This window comes from Rhincodon typus, unplaced genomic scaffold, assembly GCF_021869965.1.
Source record: "Rhincodon typus isolate 14 unplaced genomic scaffold, sRhiTyp1.1 hic_rhity00001652, whole genome shotgun sequence".
Classification (NCBI taxonomy): domain Eukaryota; kingdom Metazoa; phylum Chordata; class Chondrichthyes; order Orectolobiformes; family Rhincodontidae; genus Rhincodon; species Rhincodon typus.
In genome coordinates this window covers 1-15,893 of record NW_025967290.1, presented here as the reverse complement: position 1 = coordinate 15,893, position 15,893 = coordinate 1, and the positions used below count along the sequence as shown (strand labels likewise).

The window sequence follows — 15,893 nt, the reverse complement described above, 5'->3', positions numbered from 1 at the left end:
ACGGCAAGAAGTTACAGAGTTATGAACGCAGCCCAGCCCATCATGAAAACTAGCCTTCCTTCCATTGAATCCTGCTGCATTGGGAAAGCAGCCGACATAATCAAAGACCCCTCCTACCCCAGTTATACTCTCTCTTCCACCCTCTTCCATCGGCAGAAGATACAAAAGTTTGAAAAAATGCGTACCATCAGGTTTAAGAACAGCTTCTTCCCTGCTGTTATCAGACTTATGAATGGACCTCTCATACATTAGAGTTGATCTTTCTCTGCACCTTCTCTGTAGCTATAATACTATATTCTGCATTCTGTTCTATTACCCTGATGTACTTATGTAAAGTATAATTTGTCTTGTTAGCACATAAAACAATACTTTTCACTGTATCTCAGTCCATGTAACAGTAACAAATCAAATCAAATCAAGACAACAGCGCTAAGAAAAATGGAGCTGAAGGCCGAAGCCACAGAGAAAGAGAGAGAAGGTAAAGCTGGCAGAGATGGGACAGATTTGCCCTGAAGCTATGGTCCGCAAAGATGTAGAGAATCCTGGCAGAAGTTTGATGTTGAGCCAAGAAAATGTTCAAGGTAGTACAGATGCTGCAAGGCTCGAGGATAAAGGTGTGGAAGCATTCTTCCTACCCTTCGAGAAAATAGTGATCCGGATGGAATGGCCTCAACAAGACCTCTGGATTTTGTTTCTGCAGAGCAAAGTTTCTGCAAAAGGGCAGGATGTGATCGCGTCCGTGTCAGAAGAGGACCAAGGGTTCATGAGACTGTTGAATAGTGTTTATTACTCAGCTGGAATGTACCTTCTCAATTGTACAAAGGTGGATAAATGCAAATCGTAGTTTCCACGGACACGGGAATCTCTTATAGTTGAAAAGCATGGTTGTCAAAGGGATTCTGTGCTCTTTGCTTGTGCCTGCTGAGTTTAAATCTGACGAGGTGATAAAGTGCAGTGAGTGGAATAAATATAGAGGGCAGTACGACCAAGAATGCACAGATAAATACCACCCAACCCGTATATTCCTTTTCTTCCTTCTTCGGGAACTCCACCTGTTGGTTTAACGTAAATAATTAGAAAAGCTTTCGTTTATTTTTGATAAAACTATACCTCGCCAGAAACAGCAAGCTGGTTGGGCTATCAGGCCATTCATTCTTTTAAACTCAATGCCCTGACCTTTCTCCACGTCCCTCAATCCCTTTCACACATTTCAAACTTCAGTTGTTTGCACCGACAGCCTTCCCACTCGGCTAGAATCACAGCAGGGTTACTGCATTAAAGGAGACTATTTTACCCATCATATCTGTCCTTCCTGATTGCAAGAGCAGCTCACTGGTTCTCATCCCCCTTGCCTCGCCAATTTATTCTCTAGTCCTTGTATGAAGATTTAGTTTCTTGCTCAGGATATGTTTTTTTTTCACTGGCGTAGTTGAAATTCTAATATCATGTCCTCCTACTCCTCTAGCAAGTAAACATTATTCACCCCTTACACGCTAATTCCTTCCTTATTTTAAACACCACAATCAGAGTATACTCAACTAAGATTAAAAACTGAGGTTACTCTGTCTCATTGTAACTATCTTTGATTTCTTCCCAAGTAAAGGTGTAGTCTTACTAGGCCATAGGGTTGCCCTATCATTAGAGAGAGAGAGAAAGAGAGAGACAGAGAGAGAGAGACGGCTGGTGGTGGTTTACCCTGAAGGTCAGGTGAGGAATGGTTTGAGAAGGAGAATTCTTCACGAAAACTTCAGCCGGTGCGGGATATGAACCCACGCTGTTGGTATCACTTTGCATACCAAACCAGATGTAGGAGACTGGATGTTCTCTGAGGCTAGGGTTCCTCCTTGTTGGATCATTTAAATGAACTTCTGAATGAAATCAGATTAGAACTCAATGGGTGCAATCTTCCCATCGCTGCGTTCCTAAGAACAAGTGATCTTGATTCAATCAGCATTCTGATTAATTAGGGTCAGTTAAGGACCCACTTAGAATCATATAATTGTGACAGTGTGGAAGCAGGCCATTCGGCCTATCCAGTCCGCACCAACCCTCCGAACAGCATCCCACTCAGACCCACGCTTCCCACCCTATCCCTGTAGCCCTGCATTTCTCATGGCTAAACCACCTAACCTGCACATCTCTGGACTGTGGGAGGAAACCCTTGCAGACACGGGGGGAATGTGCAAACTGCACACAGTCGCCGGAGGGTGAAGTCAAACCGGGGTCCGATTGGAACAAAGATGCCAGCACGAGCAGGACTGAGCTCCCCCAAATGGCAAATCATCAGGAACACAGAGGTGGCCTCAAGCCCCATGAATGCAAAGACCAGACCTTGGGCCTTCAGCCTTCCTGTGAAGGGGTTGCCGCTCAACACTGTATCACTAATGGATATACCTCTTCTGAATTTTTAACTCTTAGATCAGCCTCCATTTTTGAACGCTTACCTTTCTGCCTCAGCAGTGCCATTTTCTCTGTGTGAGTGTGCTTTCAGCCAACCATTACTGCAGTTGCTCTCTTTAGGCCCTTGCCCTTGGAACCTGCTTGTTGTTTGTAACTGGACAGTGACCCAACTGGCCACCTCCCCAGAGAAACCTGACTCATGCAGGACTGAGACCTAGCGATTGCCCTGATTTCTGTAATTTTTCAGATAATTCCACCCCATTACTACTACTGCAGGATTTACCGGTTTTTCTATTTAGTGGTTCACATAATGTAACTTATGGTCTCATTAAAATTGCAGAATCAATATGCTGACTTTTCCTTACACAGTTACTTGGAGTCCTAATCCATTAGTTATCTTTCCGCCTCTTCCATCCTTCCCTCTGTCCCTAATGGTGGCAGAACTTTCAATCACTTTTGAGGTACTCGCTGGAACTTGAGACCTGAACCCCTCCAACTTTCCCCTTCATTCACTGCTTTCAAAAGCAATGCTTTTATTCATGTTTTGATCGCCTATCCATGGCTCAGTGTCTGTCCTCCATCCGCTTATATTTCTCAATCCTATGAAAGGCTGACACAATGAAAGTATTAGTTATTATTATGTGTTATTTTCACAATTCATTGGGCGATCCACATCACTCTACCTCAGAGGGTGAGGGAAGTTGATAGATTTATAGATTCAAAGAAAAAGAAAATTACAGCACAGGAACAGGCCCTTCAGCCTTCAGTAGTATCTTTGACAAGGGAATGATATCTATCTTTCAAGGAAAACTGCAGACATCAGGGGAAGTAACCTGGGCAGAAGTATTCATTAAATGGCCCTTCCAAAGAGCTAGTACACTGACAATAGGCAGAATGGTCCTCAGATCCTCCGGCAGTGATGAATTTGATCAAAACAATCTCCATGCCTACAGATCATGGAAAAGGTTTGTTGAACAAAGCAAACATATGGACTCCAGTCTCATCCACATAGATGATTGCTCATCCTCAAATGGTGCTTCGGGAGCCTTTGGTATAGACCCAGGAGAACAATTTGAGGATGTTAGGAAGGGAAAGGAGGTTCAACACGAGCTGGTCATTAAAGACATTGTTTTACTTTGGGTTTGAGGAATAGGTTGTTAATTAGTGTTTTGCGAAGAGTGGAGTTGGCAGTTGAACCCAAGCACCACTAATGATGTGGGATGGCACAGGGGTTAAATCAGGAAACAGAGTGAACAGGGGTTTAGTGGGAAGTAGGAATGATGTAAGAAATATGCTTTGAAAGGGTAGGTATGAGCATCTGCAGGGGCCTAATAAAATTGGAGAGAATGTGACAGCTTGGGGATAGGTCTCAATTTTAGGGAAAAGTATCCATAAGTTTTTCCCAAGCATTGCTAACTGTTAGCACTTAATCAGGAGTGTGAGAATGTGCACTAAGCTGTAGAAGAGTCTAGCTGTCCCAACATTACCCCAACATAAATTCCAGTTGCTTTCTTTGAGCTCAATGAAACCGTTGGCGTTATATTACCCAAAGTATCCGGGGTTAGAATGCTGGAGTATGTTTGTTTACAGAAGAGCAACTTGCAAATCCGTGACAGCTACCAACGAGGATGACAAGGGCAGCAGATGCATGGAAACACCACCACCTGCAAGTTCCCTGCCAAGCCACTCGCCATCCCTATCCTTCAGTGTTCCTGGGTCAGAATTCTGGAGCTCCCATTCATAACTGCATTGTGAACGTATACCTTCCCACCATGGACTGCAGCAGTTCCAGAAAGTTGCCCACCACCGCCATCTTCTCAAGGAATGTTTAGGGATGGGCAATCAATGCTGGATTCACCAGCCTTGTCTAAATCCCATGACCAAATTAAAAAAAAGAAGTGGACTTACGTATGAATCATTGAGATGTACAGCACAGAAACAGATCCTTCAGTCCAACTTGTCCATGCCGACAAGATATCCTAAATAAATCAAATCCCATTTGCCAGCATTTGGCCTATATCCGTCTGAACCCTTCCTATTCATATGCCCATCCAGATGCCTTTTAAATGTTGTAATTATACCCTCCTCCACCACTTCCTCTGGCAGCTCATTTCATACAAACACCGCCCACCATACGAAAATGTTGCCCCTTAGGGCAAATGTTGTCTGTGTGGAGTTTGCACATTCTCCCCGTGTCTGCGTGGGTTTCCTCCGGGTGCTCCGGTTTCCTCCCACAGTCCAAAGATCTGTAGGTTAGGTGGATTGGCCATGCTAAATTGCCCATAGTGTTCAGGGAGGTGTAGATTAGGTGGGTTATAGGGGGATGGGTCTGGGTGGGATGCTCCGAGGTTCGGTGTGGACTTGTTGGGCCAAAGGGCCTGTTTCCACACTGTAGGAATTCTATGATTAGGTCCCTTTTCAATCTTTCTCCTCTCACCTTAAACCTATGCCCTCTAGTTTTGGACTCCCCTATCATGGGGAATAGACCTTGACTATTCACCCTATCCATGCCCCTCATGATTTTACAAACCTCTTCAGCCTCTGACACTCCAGGGAAAAAAAAATACCCAGCCTATTCAGCCTCTCCCTATAGCACAAACCCTCCAACCCCGGCAACATCCTTGTAAATCTTTTCCGAACCCTTTCAAATTTAACAACATTTTTCCTATAGCAGGGAGAGCAGAATTGCATGCAGTATTCCAAAAGTGGCCTCACCAACGTCCTGTATAGTTGCAACATGACCTCCCAGCTCTTACAATTAATGCACTGACCAACAAAGGCAGGAAGAAAGTTTTCACAAAATATTAAAAGAAAACGTGCAGGCTGTATTTCAATATGAAAGGTACATACATAGTTGGGATCCCAGGCCTCATACGACAGGTCAGACTGAACCTCAATTGCAACAAAGGCCACAAAAACGGAAAACAGCAGTAAAGGGCTGATAAATCTCCAGGTCACCTGCCAGTAAAAGTTCGGTCGTCGACCAGTCATAAATTCCAAATCATCACAGAACCTGAGAAGAGAGAGGGATTAATTTTCCCGACATGTTGAGCACGATTCCAAATTAAAACTGATTAACAGCTCATTCTGTTCTCTCGTCATACATTTAATGAACCAACTTAGCCTATCGAGTGAGATGCAATGTTTGTTTGTTCCCTACATGGTGAGGAATAACCCAAATTACCAGCATTGCTTGATTTAGTTTCAGAAGAGGAAAGGACGCAACAATTTAAGAAATAGGAGTAGGAATACACCATTCAGCCCGTTGAGGCTCTTCTATCATTCAGTACAATCATGGCTAACTTCAACTGTAACTTCTTGCTTACTCACAGTACTTTTTGATTTTTTGACAGACTAAAAATCTGCCTGTTTCAACTGTCAACATACTCTTTGGAGAATTCCAAAGGCATACACTTTGAGCAAATTCATTTCTCCTCATCTCAGTTCTAAATTAACCCCTTCTCCTAGAACCACTCCCCATTGTTTTAGATTCCCTCAACCAGCAGAAACAATCTCTCAGCATCTGACTGGCCAAACGTGTTCAGAATTTAGGGTAGCTCAGTGGTTAGCACTGCTGCCTGAGCAGTGTCAGGGGCCTGGTTCAATTCCAGCCTTGGGTGACTGTAAGTGTGGAGTTTGCATGTTCTCCCTGCGTCTATGTGGGTTTCTGCTGGCTGCCCCAGTTTTCTTCCAGGGAAGGTTAGGTGGATTGGCCATTGGAAGTGTGGGGTTATGCAATTAGTCACCCTGGTTGGGTCAGGTTGGGATGCTCTTAGGAGGGTCAGTGTGGACTCGATGGGCCAAGTGGTCTCTTTCTGCACCGTAGGGATTTTAGAATCTTGTATGTCTCAATGCAATGGCTGAAAAATAAGAGCTACAAAGAGGAAAGAATGTAAAGATCCCTGGATGACTGGGCCAGCAGTTTAATCTGCAATAAAATAAATCTTCCTTGAGACCCATTGTGTGTCACTTATTTTGTAGGATGCATCCTTATTTTCTGAGGGAGGTTATTGGCCAAAATTGCAAAAAGCTGGAAGCAAGCTGCCAGTCCTTTGTGGATACAGAGTATTGCCAAAGTTTTTAAAAGTTGCAAATGTTTGGGAAATGGAAGAAGCTGGCAATTACAGACCAGTCAGTTTAACGTCAGTGGTAGGCAAGCTTTTAGAAATAGGAATCTAGGAGAAATTTATCAGCCAATTTGACCATCATGGACAAGTAAAGGATAACCAGTGTGGACTTGTTGAGGGGAAATTGTGTTTGACAAGTTAAGTGGATTTTTTTTGATGAAGTAATGGGTAGATGAGGTGATGTCGATTTCGAAAGGTATTTGATAAAAATATCAAAAGTTAGGCTTGTTGGCAAAACTGAAGTCAACTGGATAAAAGGAGCCATAGAAGAATGAGTTTAAAAATTGGCTAAGAAATAGGAAACAGTGAGTTGCGGTGAATGGTAGTTTAACTGACTGTGGAGGCATATACTCTGTCTCCCCACGGTTCAATCCTAGGACCACTGCTATTTCTGATATAGAACAATGATTTGGAGTTGGAAGTTGAGGACATGTTGTGATATTGGGAAATGGAATACAACTCAAAAGTGGAGTAAATACTGAGGAGAACAATATTAGAACTCAAGGGGACATGGATAGGCTGGTGGGATGAATGGACACATGGAAGATGAAACTCAGTGCAGGAAAGTGTGTAAGAGAGATAATGGAAACGTTCTGGTCTCCCTGCTATAGGAAAGATGTTATTAAACTTGAAAGGGTGCAGATAAGATTTACAACGATATTGCTGGAGTTGGACGGCTTGAGCTATAGGGAGAAGCTGAATAGGCTAGTACTATTTTCCCTGGAGCATCAATGGCTGAGGGGTGACGGTATAGAAGTTTATAAAATCATGAGGGGCATGGATAGAGTGAATAGCTAAGGTCTTTTTCCCAGGGTAGGGGAGTCCAAAACTAGAGGGCATAGGTTTAAGGTGAGAGGGGAAAAATTTAAGAGACCTAAGGGGCAACGTTTTCATGCAGAGGGTGGTGTGTGTGTGGAGTGAGCTGCCAGAGGAAGTGGTGGAGGCTGGTACAATTACAACAATTAAAAGGCATCTGGATAAATAGGAAGGGTTTAGAGGGATATGAACCAAATGCTGGCAAATGGGACTAGGTTAATTTAGGATATCTGGTCGACACGGACAAGTTGATCGGAAGGTTCTGTTTTTGTGCTGTACAGCTCTTTGATTGTAAATGGTACAATATTGAAGTGGTTCAAGATTACAGAGAGCTCAGGCTGTTTGCATATAACCTTTTGAGGACACCAGGACATATTAATAAAGCAGTTAATAAAACCAATGGAATTTTGGTCCTTATAAGTAGAGGCTGAGAGTACAAATGTCTGGAAATTAGGTTACACACGTATAAAACATCAGTTTAGCCCTGGCTGAAATCCCAGTTATGGATACCACACTTTAGGAAGGATGTGACAGTTTTGCAGAGACAATGGTTCCAGAAGTAATGGATTGCAGTCACATTAATAGACTGGAGAAGCTGGGGCTGTTGTTTTCCTTGGAGCAGAGAAGGCCAAGAGTAGACTTCATGATTGTAAACTCAGAAATTGAAAGTATGCATGCAGATTAGGAGCAGAAAAAGGCTATTGCACCTTTCGAGTCTGCTGTGCCATTCAATAAGATCGTGGCTGATCTGTTTGTATTTTGAATTCGACATTCCCATCGATTCCTGATAATCGTTGTTTCCCTTGTCCAATTGAAATCATTTTCAAACCGTATATTAAAAACGTTTGATGACCCTGCCTCCCTGAGGGAGAGTTCTAAATAGCACAGCCTTCTCAGGGAAGAGAAACATTCTCCTTATCTCTGTCCTAAAAAGGTGACACCTAATTTTAAAACACTCACTCACCAACGAGGAGAAATGTCCTTTCAGTGTCCATCTTAACAAGACCGTTCAAAATCTTCCATACATCAATCAAGCTACCTGTCACCCTTCCAAACTCCAAAGGAAACAAGCCCAGCATCTCTAACCTTTCCTCATTTAGATAGACTAAATAAAGAGAAATTGTTTCTAATAGCTGAAGGATCAATATCTATAGGGGATTGTCTCAGAGCATGCGGGAGTGATTAGAATAAGGGATGCACTGTCTGAGATGATGGTGTTTACAGACTCAATCATAACTTTCAAAAGGAAATTGGTAAATATTTGAAGAAGCAAATGCTTCATGGATAAATGTTGCAGGAATTAGACGAACTGGATTGCACTTCGAAAAAGCCAGTGCAGATTTGATGGGCTGAATGGTCTCTTTTGGGGTTGTGCTATTTCTAAGACTGGACAGAACAAGTTGAAAATGAAATGAAACATCTTCATTTGCTTCAGACGTTAATCTTGAGTTAGTGTTTCGTTTTTGAGTTGTGATGTTCCTAAGGATGAAATATTAAGTCGTTATCGCTCTTGGGATGAGCCTTTTCGGCATTTTAAATTTTTATTCTAGATATCAGGGCTTTAAGGAACAAAAGAACAGTAATAAACCATTCAGCCCATCAAGCCTTCCCCTGCCGTTCAATATGATCATGGCTAATTGAACATTTCAAAGCCTGTTACACATTCCGTCCCTGTTAATCATTAACTGGTAATCATTATTTAAAAGGCAAGTTCAGGGATATTGCCTCTTTCAACAGGAAGGAGTGCTAAGAAGGAGGGTATGTTACAGTGCGACATTGCTAAGAACCTACTGATGGATGAATCAAAGGCTTCAGAAGTTGACAAGGTCAAACAACCCATGGTTAAATGATATTATTGTGACACTTATTCCAGCGAGAGCTGTTTAAGGGGAATGGGATAAAACAGACATTTCCGATTAAAAAATTAAAGATCACTGTTTGGAAACACCATCCAATTAAAGTGGTAAATAGTTACAATCTATTGTTACTTACTTGCGAAACCCATAAACATAAATCACCCCAATCAGTTCGAAGAATGCAATGATCAGAAGAGGCAAGGCAGTTCCATAGTTGTCAAAAATTGTCAGCCAGTAACTCCCAGATGCTGTTGTGAAAATAAGTGCTACTGAAAAGCATATCAGGCATAATATGGCTAAAGAAGACATAAAAAAAAACAGTTGATTAGAACATGCACTGCCGAAACATTTTCTTAGTGATGTTCTTAGAGGAGCAGAACAACTAATTGGTAAAAAAAAAAATTGCACAGGGTTAACCTGTGTCTGTGTTTGCTTGACATTAAATGGATTGAGAAGCTGAAGGCACAAGTGTAAAGTGCTTTGAAAAAGCAATTGCAAGGTGCGAACAAACTTTTTCACGCATCGGATAGTTAGGGTCCGGAAAGGACTTTCTGATATTATGGTGGAGGCATGTTCAGTTGAGGGCATTGAATGTTCATTGTAAATGGAAACCATTTCAGGCTTATGGGGAAGGCTCAGTGCAGAGACGATGGGCCAAATGGCTTCCTTGTGTACCCTAACGATTCAGTGAAACTTTAGTGGGGGAAAAGTTGGAAAAATGATGTCAATGGTTTCCATGGTTAAAATTGATCCCTAACGAGTCGTTGCAGCTAAATTTTAACTTTAGGAATGTAGAGCGGATCTGTATAGCTCCCCACCACCCTACAAGTGGGTAAGAGGAAGATTTGCAATGGTTGGAATTGTGATAAAAATGCTGGTTATTGTGAACAGTATTGTGATTTTACTGATGAAAAAATCTTGAGGAGGTAAAAGATGTTTTTCACCTCAAAGTAAAGGCTCAACAGTGGCATGAAAATAGGCCTCAGGCCTTAGTAACTGTTGCCCTACCAGGTCTCCACAAAGAGTGTGTGCCTTTGAAAGTAATTAGTGTCAAGCCCTATCTCCTGACTATCTGTGGCCTGATGGTGGCAAAAGGGGCGAAGTGGGGAGGGAGAGGGAGACCGCAAGGCTGTTTACTTCATAACCATTATTTCATGGAAGAAACTGCATCTATATCACACACTTTTGATATGTAAGACTGCACTGGACACGGACCACATTCCCTCGAGCAGTCTGCTTGCTATCAAGATGGATGGAATTTGTGAATCCTAATGTGGAGCAGGGTGCTTTTAGTTTGAGGCGGCTTTCACATATCAGGTAATTGGGAGCAACGGAAGGAGGCAAAATCGACCATAAGATTAAATAAGAGCCCTCTGGCAAAGCAGATAGCGCTCATGGCGATAGTGAGAATATTTCAGCTCGGTCAGAAGTAAGACCATTCAGCAACACATAGGTTCACAGGAAGATACTGTCGGAGTAGATAGATTCACACTCATAACTCAAATTGTGACAGATTTGCTAAATACTCTGTATGTCTTTTGCCTATACCATCAGGAAGAATTCAGTCTTCAGTCCGGAAGAATTTCTGTGTACAGGTAGCTAGTATATGTTATTCCGATATTTAACAGAGGTCAAATTAGAACCAGGGAACTACAGTGCCATCAGTTCTTCCTCCTCCACTGGGAGGATTTTTGAAAGGGAATTCTGAGGGATGCCCTGGGAACCAGAAGAGATCCTTGGAAATGCACAAAATGGATTGTGGAAAAGAAAATCACTTCTGAAGCAAAGAGCTAGGGTTTATAGTGCACAGATCACTCCGAAGATTCATGAATTAGGATTGAGATGCTGGAGTTAAAGCTAAGAGGGTGTTAAAATTCGTGATAAACCAAAGGAGAGCATTGTGTCATTAAACTGGCCTCTGGTTAGAATACTGGAGTACATGTCTAGCTGGGGTTCCTCATAATGAGGGGTGTATAGAGGCTATGGAAAAGGTTCAGAAGAGAGACATTAGAAAGAATCCAAGCTTATAGGATGTTGCGTAGAGGTGATCTTGACTGAGGTCTATGAAATATTGAAAGGACCTGCAGATTATTCCAGTTTAACAGATGATAGAGAGACAGGGAAGGAACAGTCAGGATCTTAGGTGTCTGTTTTATCTCAAAGAATAATGAACCTCCACCCCACATTTTGGAAAGTAGGAAAACTACTTGACTGGGACAGAGATTGCACCATAATGTAGTTAAGTGGTTATACAGGCAACGCTGTCCATGTGAACTGTGCAGTAAGAGTAACCATTTACCTGTAATCATTTCTTTGGGAACACATTTTGGGAACACCTTTAGATCTAACAGTGGAGTAAGCATGCCCATTACATTGCCAAACATGGAAGACAGGCCCAGGTTGAATAGCATGACGAAGAACAGGACCGCCCATACCTGAGATACAGGCATTCGAACGATCACTTCAGTAAAAGCTATAAAAGCAAGGCCAGTACCAGATGTACTCTGTACAGAAGGAATAAAAACAATACTGAATTTCTTATGTCTTGCATGAGCAAATCAATAAGAACAATGATCGACATAAGATTTGCTTGTTCCTTGCCCTAAGACAAACTATTTCCCAACTGCAACACCAATTTAATGTCCACAGACATTGTGTGACCCTGGGCAGGAGTGAGCTTTAGCTGCTGTGAGGTTTGGAGAAGTGGAAGGACAAGTTCAATGTGGTGAGAACTTTTTAAACTGCAGGGTTTTGTTTGCTGAACAAAAACCTACCTTTTCAGGGCCTTTTTTTATTGCGGCAGCAATCAAGCCTGTCCACTAGGCCACACCCACTAAAGAGAAACCCAAGGACTTACAGGGGCCTCTACACTGTTCCCGTTCAGATCCTCATCTACAGCAGGTATTGCTGCCTAGCAACAGCTCAGATCAATCATGTGATCCCCCAGGGGTCATGACCCACTGTTTGGGAATCCCCTGCGCTAAGACGTATAACTGTTCATTTTAAAAGGGTTGCTGTCATCTACTTTAGCTCTAGTACAGAAAGAAGACAAAGCTTTTCTATCCATTTCTTCACAGCAGTCTGTGTGTACACCTGCACTGTATCCATCAATATCCTTCTGACAGCACAGAGCCATTGCTGCACACCCTATTTTAACCAAGTTCTCATTAAGTTTGCATTTCTGGGGAGAAGGAGTTTTGACACTTTGATGGGGTTCAGCATTTTATCACCACCTTCCTGGTCCAGCAGCCATGCTAATTAATACATTTGGATCCCTGCTGTAAGACCCTAAGATCTGGGAGCAAAATTAGGCCATTCAGACCAATGAGTCTGCTCCACTATTCAGCCATGGCTGATGTGTTCCTCAACCTCATTTTCTTGCCTTCTCCTGTAACACCTGATCCCCTTCCTAATCAAGAACCTATGTATCTCTGTCTTCAATACACTCAATTACATGGCCTTCACAACCTTTTGTGGCAATGAGTCCTGCAGACTAACCACATTCTGGCTGAAGAAATTCTTCCTCTTCTCCATTCTAAAGGGTCATCCCTTCATTTTGAGGCCATGCCTTTGGGTCTTCATCTCTCCTGCTAGTGGAAATATCTTCTCCAGGTCCAATCTGTCCAGGTCTGTTAGTATTTTGTAAGTTTTAACTAGACCTCCACTCATCCTTCTAAACAAGTACAGACCAGGAATCCTCAACAGCTCCTCATATGACAAGACCTGCATCCCTGGGATTTTTGTGAACTTCCTCTGGGCCCCCTCCAATGCCAACACAACCTTACTTAGGAATGGTGCCCAAAACTGCCCACAATATTCTAAATGCAGTCTGACCAGAGCCATATACAGCCCTCAGTAGTATGTCTCTGCTCTTGTATTCTAACCCCATTGAAATGAAGACTAACATTGCATTTGCCTTTCTAACTGCCAGCTGAACCTGCATGTTAGCCTTGAGTGAATCCTGAACTAGGATCCCCAAATCTCTTTGTGCTTAATACTTCTGAAGCCTTTCCCTGTTTTAGAAAATAGTCTATGTCTATATTCTTTCTACCAAAGTGCATAACCTCATGGTTTCCCACATTGTATTCTATCTGCCACTTCTTTGCCTACTCTCATAGCCTGTCCAAGTCTTTCTGCAGCCTCCCCACTTCCTCAACACCACCTGTCACTCCACCTATCCATGTGTTATCTGCAAACGTAACAACGATGCCCTCAGTTCCTTCATCCAGATCACTAATATGTAATGTGAATAGTTATGGTCCCAACATGGACCCCCTGCAGAACTCCACTAGTCACCAACTGCCATCCTGAAAAAGACCCCTCGATCCCCATTCTCTGTCAGTCAGCCAATCCTCTATCCATGCCAGTACCTTGCCCCTAACACCATGGGCTCTTATTTTACTTAGCAGTCTCCTGTGCGGCACCTTGTCAAAACCCCAGTGGAAATCCAATTAGATCATGCCTACTGACACTCCTTTGTCTAACTTGCTCGTTACCTCCTCAAAGAGTTCTAACAGATTTGTCAGGCATGACCTTCCCTTGATGAAGCCATGCTGACTCAGCCATATTTTACCATGCACTGCCAAGTACTCTGTAATGGACCAATTACCAACAACCAAGGTCAAGCTAACAGGCCTATAATTTCCCATCTTCTGCCTTTCTTCCTTCTTAAATAGGAGTGTTATATTAGCCATTTTCCAGTCCCCTGGGACCTCCTTGACTCTAGTGCTTCCTGAAAGATCACCATCAATGCCTCCACAATCTGCTCAGCTAGATCCTTCAGAACTCTCAGGTATAGTCCATCTGGTCCGAGTGATTTACTCACCTGCAGAACTTTCAGCTTCCCTGGCACCTTCTCCTTAGTGATGGCCACTACACTCACCTCTGCCCCTTGACTCTCTTGAAGTTCTGGTATGTTACTGGTGTCTTCCACTGTGAAGACTGATGTGAAGTACCTATTCAGTTCTTCTGCCATTTCTTTGTTCCCCATTACTACTTCTCCAGCTTCATTTTCAAGCAGTCCAATGAGAACTCTTGCCTTTCTCTTACCTCTTGCTTTCCTTTTATGTGTTCTTTTATATTACTAGCAAGCTTACCTTCATAGTTCATCTTCCCTCCCACTTATTGCTTTGTTAGTTGTCCTCTGCTGGTTTTTAAAGGCTTCCCAATCCTATGACTTCCTACAAATCTTTATCACATTCTTTTTTATGTTGTCCTTGACATTAAAATGTCAGCTATAATTGCCCCATCCTCCCCTCAATGGGGAAATGCTCCAGATGTGACCATAGCTGCAGGACCAGATAAGGAAGAAAAGTTGAGCTGGGTCAAGGTGAAGGGTTGCAGACCTTATTAGACAAAGTGCTGTTGCAGGGGATCCAATCCCTGATCCTGGAGGTGAGCCATATTCCCAATGCGAATGGTCCCCAATCCGAAGATGAGGGGGAAGGGAGCATACTGTTGGATCATGTACAGAAATGGAAGGGGTTTTCGATTTCAGGGAATTGACTTGGGAGTCCAGGGAGAAGCAATCCTGCTCCCCGAGTGCACAAACAGGGGCACATCACTTTTTACCAGAATGCTCCATGTCTCCCTTCTGTTGCCAGATTTCCCATGACTTGGGAAACAAGGCCACTCAGTGTTAAACATGTAAAACTGATTTGATACGAGGTTCCCAGCCTTATCATAACATTTAAATATCCAACATGCTGTTTTCATGCAAGGGTAGGCTGGAGTTAGGGAACACCTCCTTTACAAGCTACACAAGGTGGGAACAGCGAAGGTGGATGCTAAGGTTAGAAAACCTGCCTCCAATATAACAGCCCTGTTCTACACAAAAGTGTTAAGCCCTTATCTCTCACCCTCATCCTATCTATCATGGCCCTCTATACACCCATGCCCCCTCCATGTCCACTCACTCCATATGTAGAGAGCCCATCAGCTGTGTAATATCCTTGGGAAAGCTTCGAGATGGTCACAACACAGTCAAAATAAATAATTCAAAAATAAGCCATTCAAAAATCTCTTCAAAAGCTTTGATCCTATTAATGGCTTAAACATCGTATGGAAAAAATAATTTGCCTGCACCTCATTTGAAATGCTGCCTCAATAGTGCGCTGAATAGTCACACTTGGTGCAATGCTGTAGAGTGGAATTTGAACCTATGACCTTCTTCTTTAGAGGTAGGCAGCTCCCAGTGAGTGACCCCTGCTCCTCTGCTTTACTCACAAATATGAAGAAGTTACACGTTAAGCACAGTCCAAACTCTAACCTATTTCTCCCCACTGCTTTTCCTCCTATTTCCTGCTTTCTCCATCTTATTGATTGTTCCAATCACTCTCTAACTCTTCTTTTGAGCACACGCATATTTTAGAAAGGTTGGCACTGCAACAGTATCTTGCTGTGTGGGTCAGGAACAGTACTAACATTGGCCTAATGTTCCTTTTACTGAGGGAGAATATGCAGGGTAAAAGTCTTAGAGATACAAAGCATATGATGTTGCAAGCTAATTACTTGGTTATGATAATTTATATTGCTTGACCTTCTGGTTTATGATATTGACTGAACCTTTGACTTAGCTTTAGTCTAATTTCAAGGCCCTTACTAATTTAACCTTAAACATAAAGGAAAGACTAGCACTTAAAATGTACTTTCCATGACTACTGGACAGCCAATGTGTTTTGCAGCCAATGCAACA

The 15,893-nt window shown here is 42.7% G+C and overlaps 1 protein-coding gene across 1 annotated transcript; it reads right to left on the bottom strand.

The window, feature by feature from the left end:
- Positions 1–242: 242 nt before the first annotated feature.
- LOC109912182 (sodium-dependent neutral amino acid transporter B(0)AT3-like) lies at positions 243–14,308 on the bottom strand. Its single transcript, XM_048592674.1, has 5 exons — positions 14,249–14,308; positions 11,499–11,703; positions 9,336–9,495; positions 5,251–5,413; positions 243–1,052 (listed from the first exon to the last, which is right to left on the bottom strand). The coding sequence occupies exons 1-5, from the start codon at positions 14,306–14,308 to the stop codon at positions 867–869; spliced, it is 774 nt and encodes a 257-aa protein (XP_048448631.1). The 3' UTR covers positions 243–866.
- Positions 14,309–15,893: the final 1,585 nt, after the last annotated feature.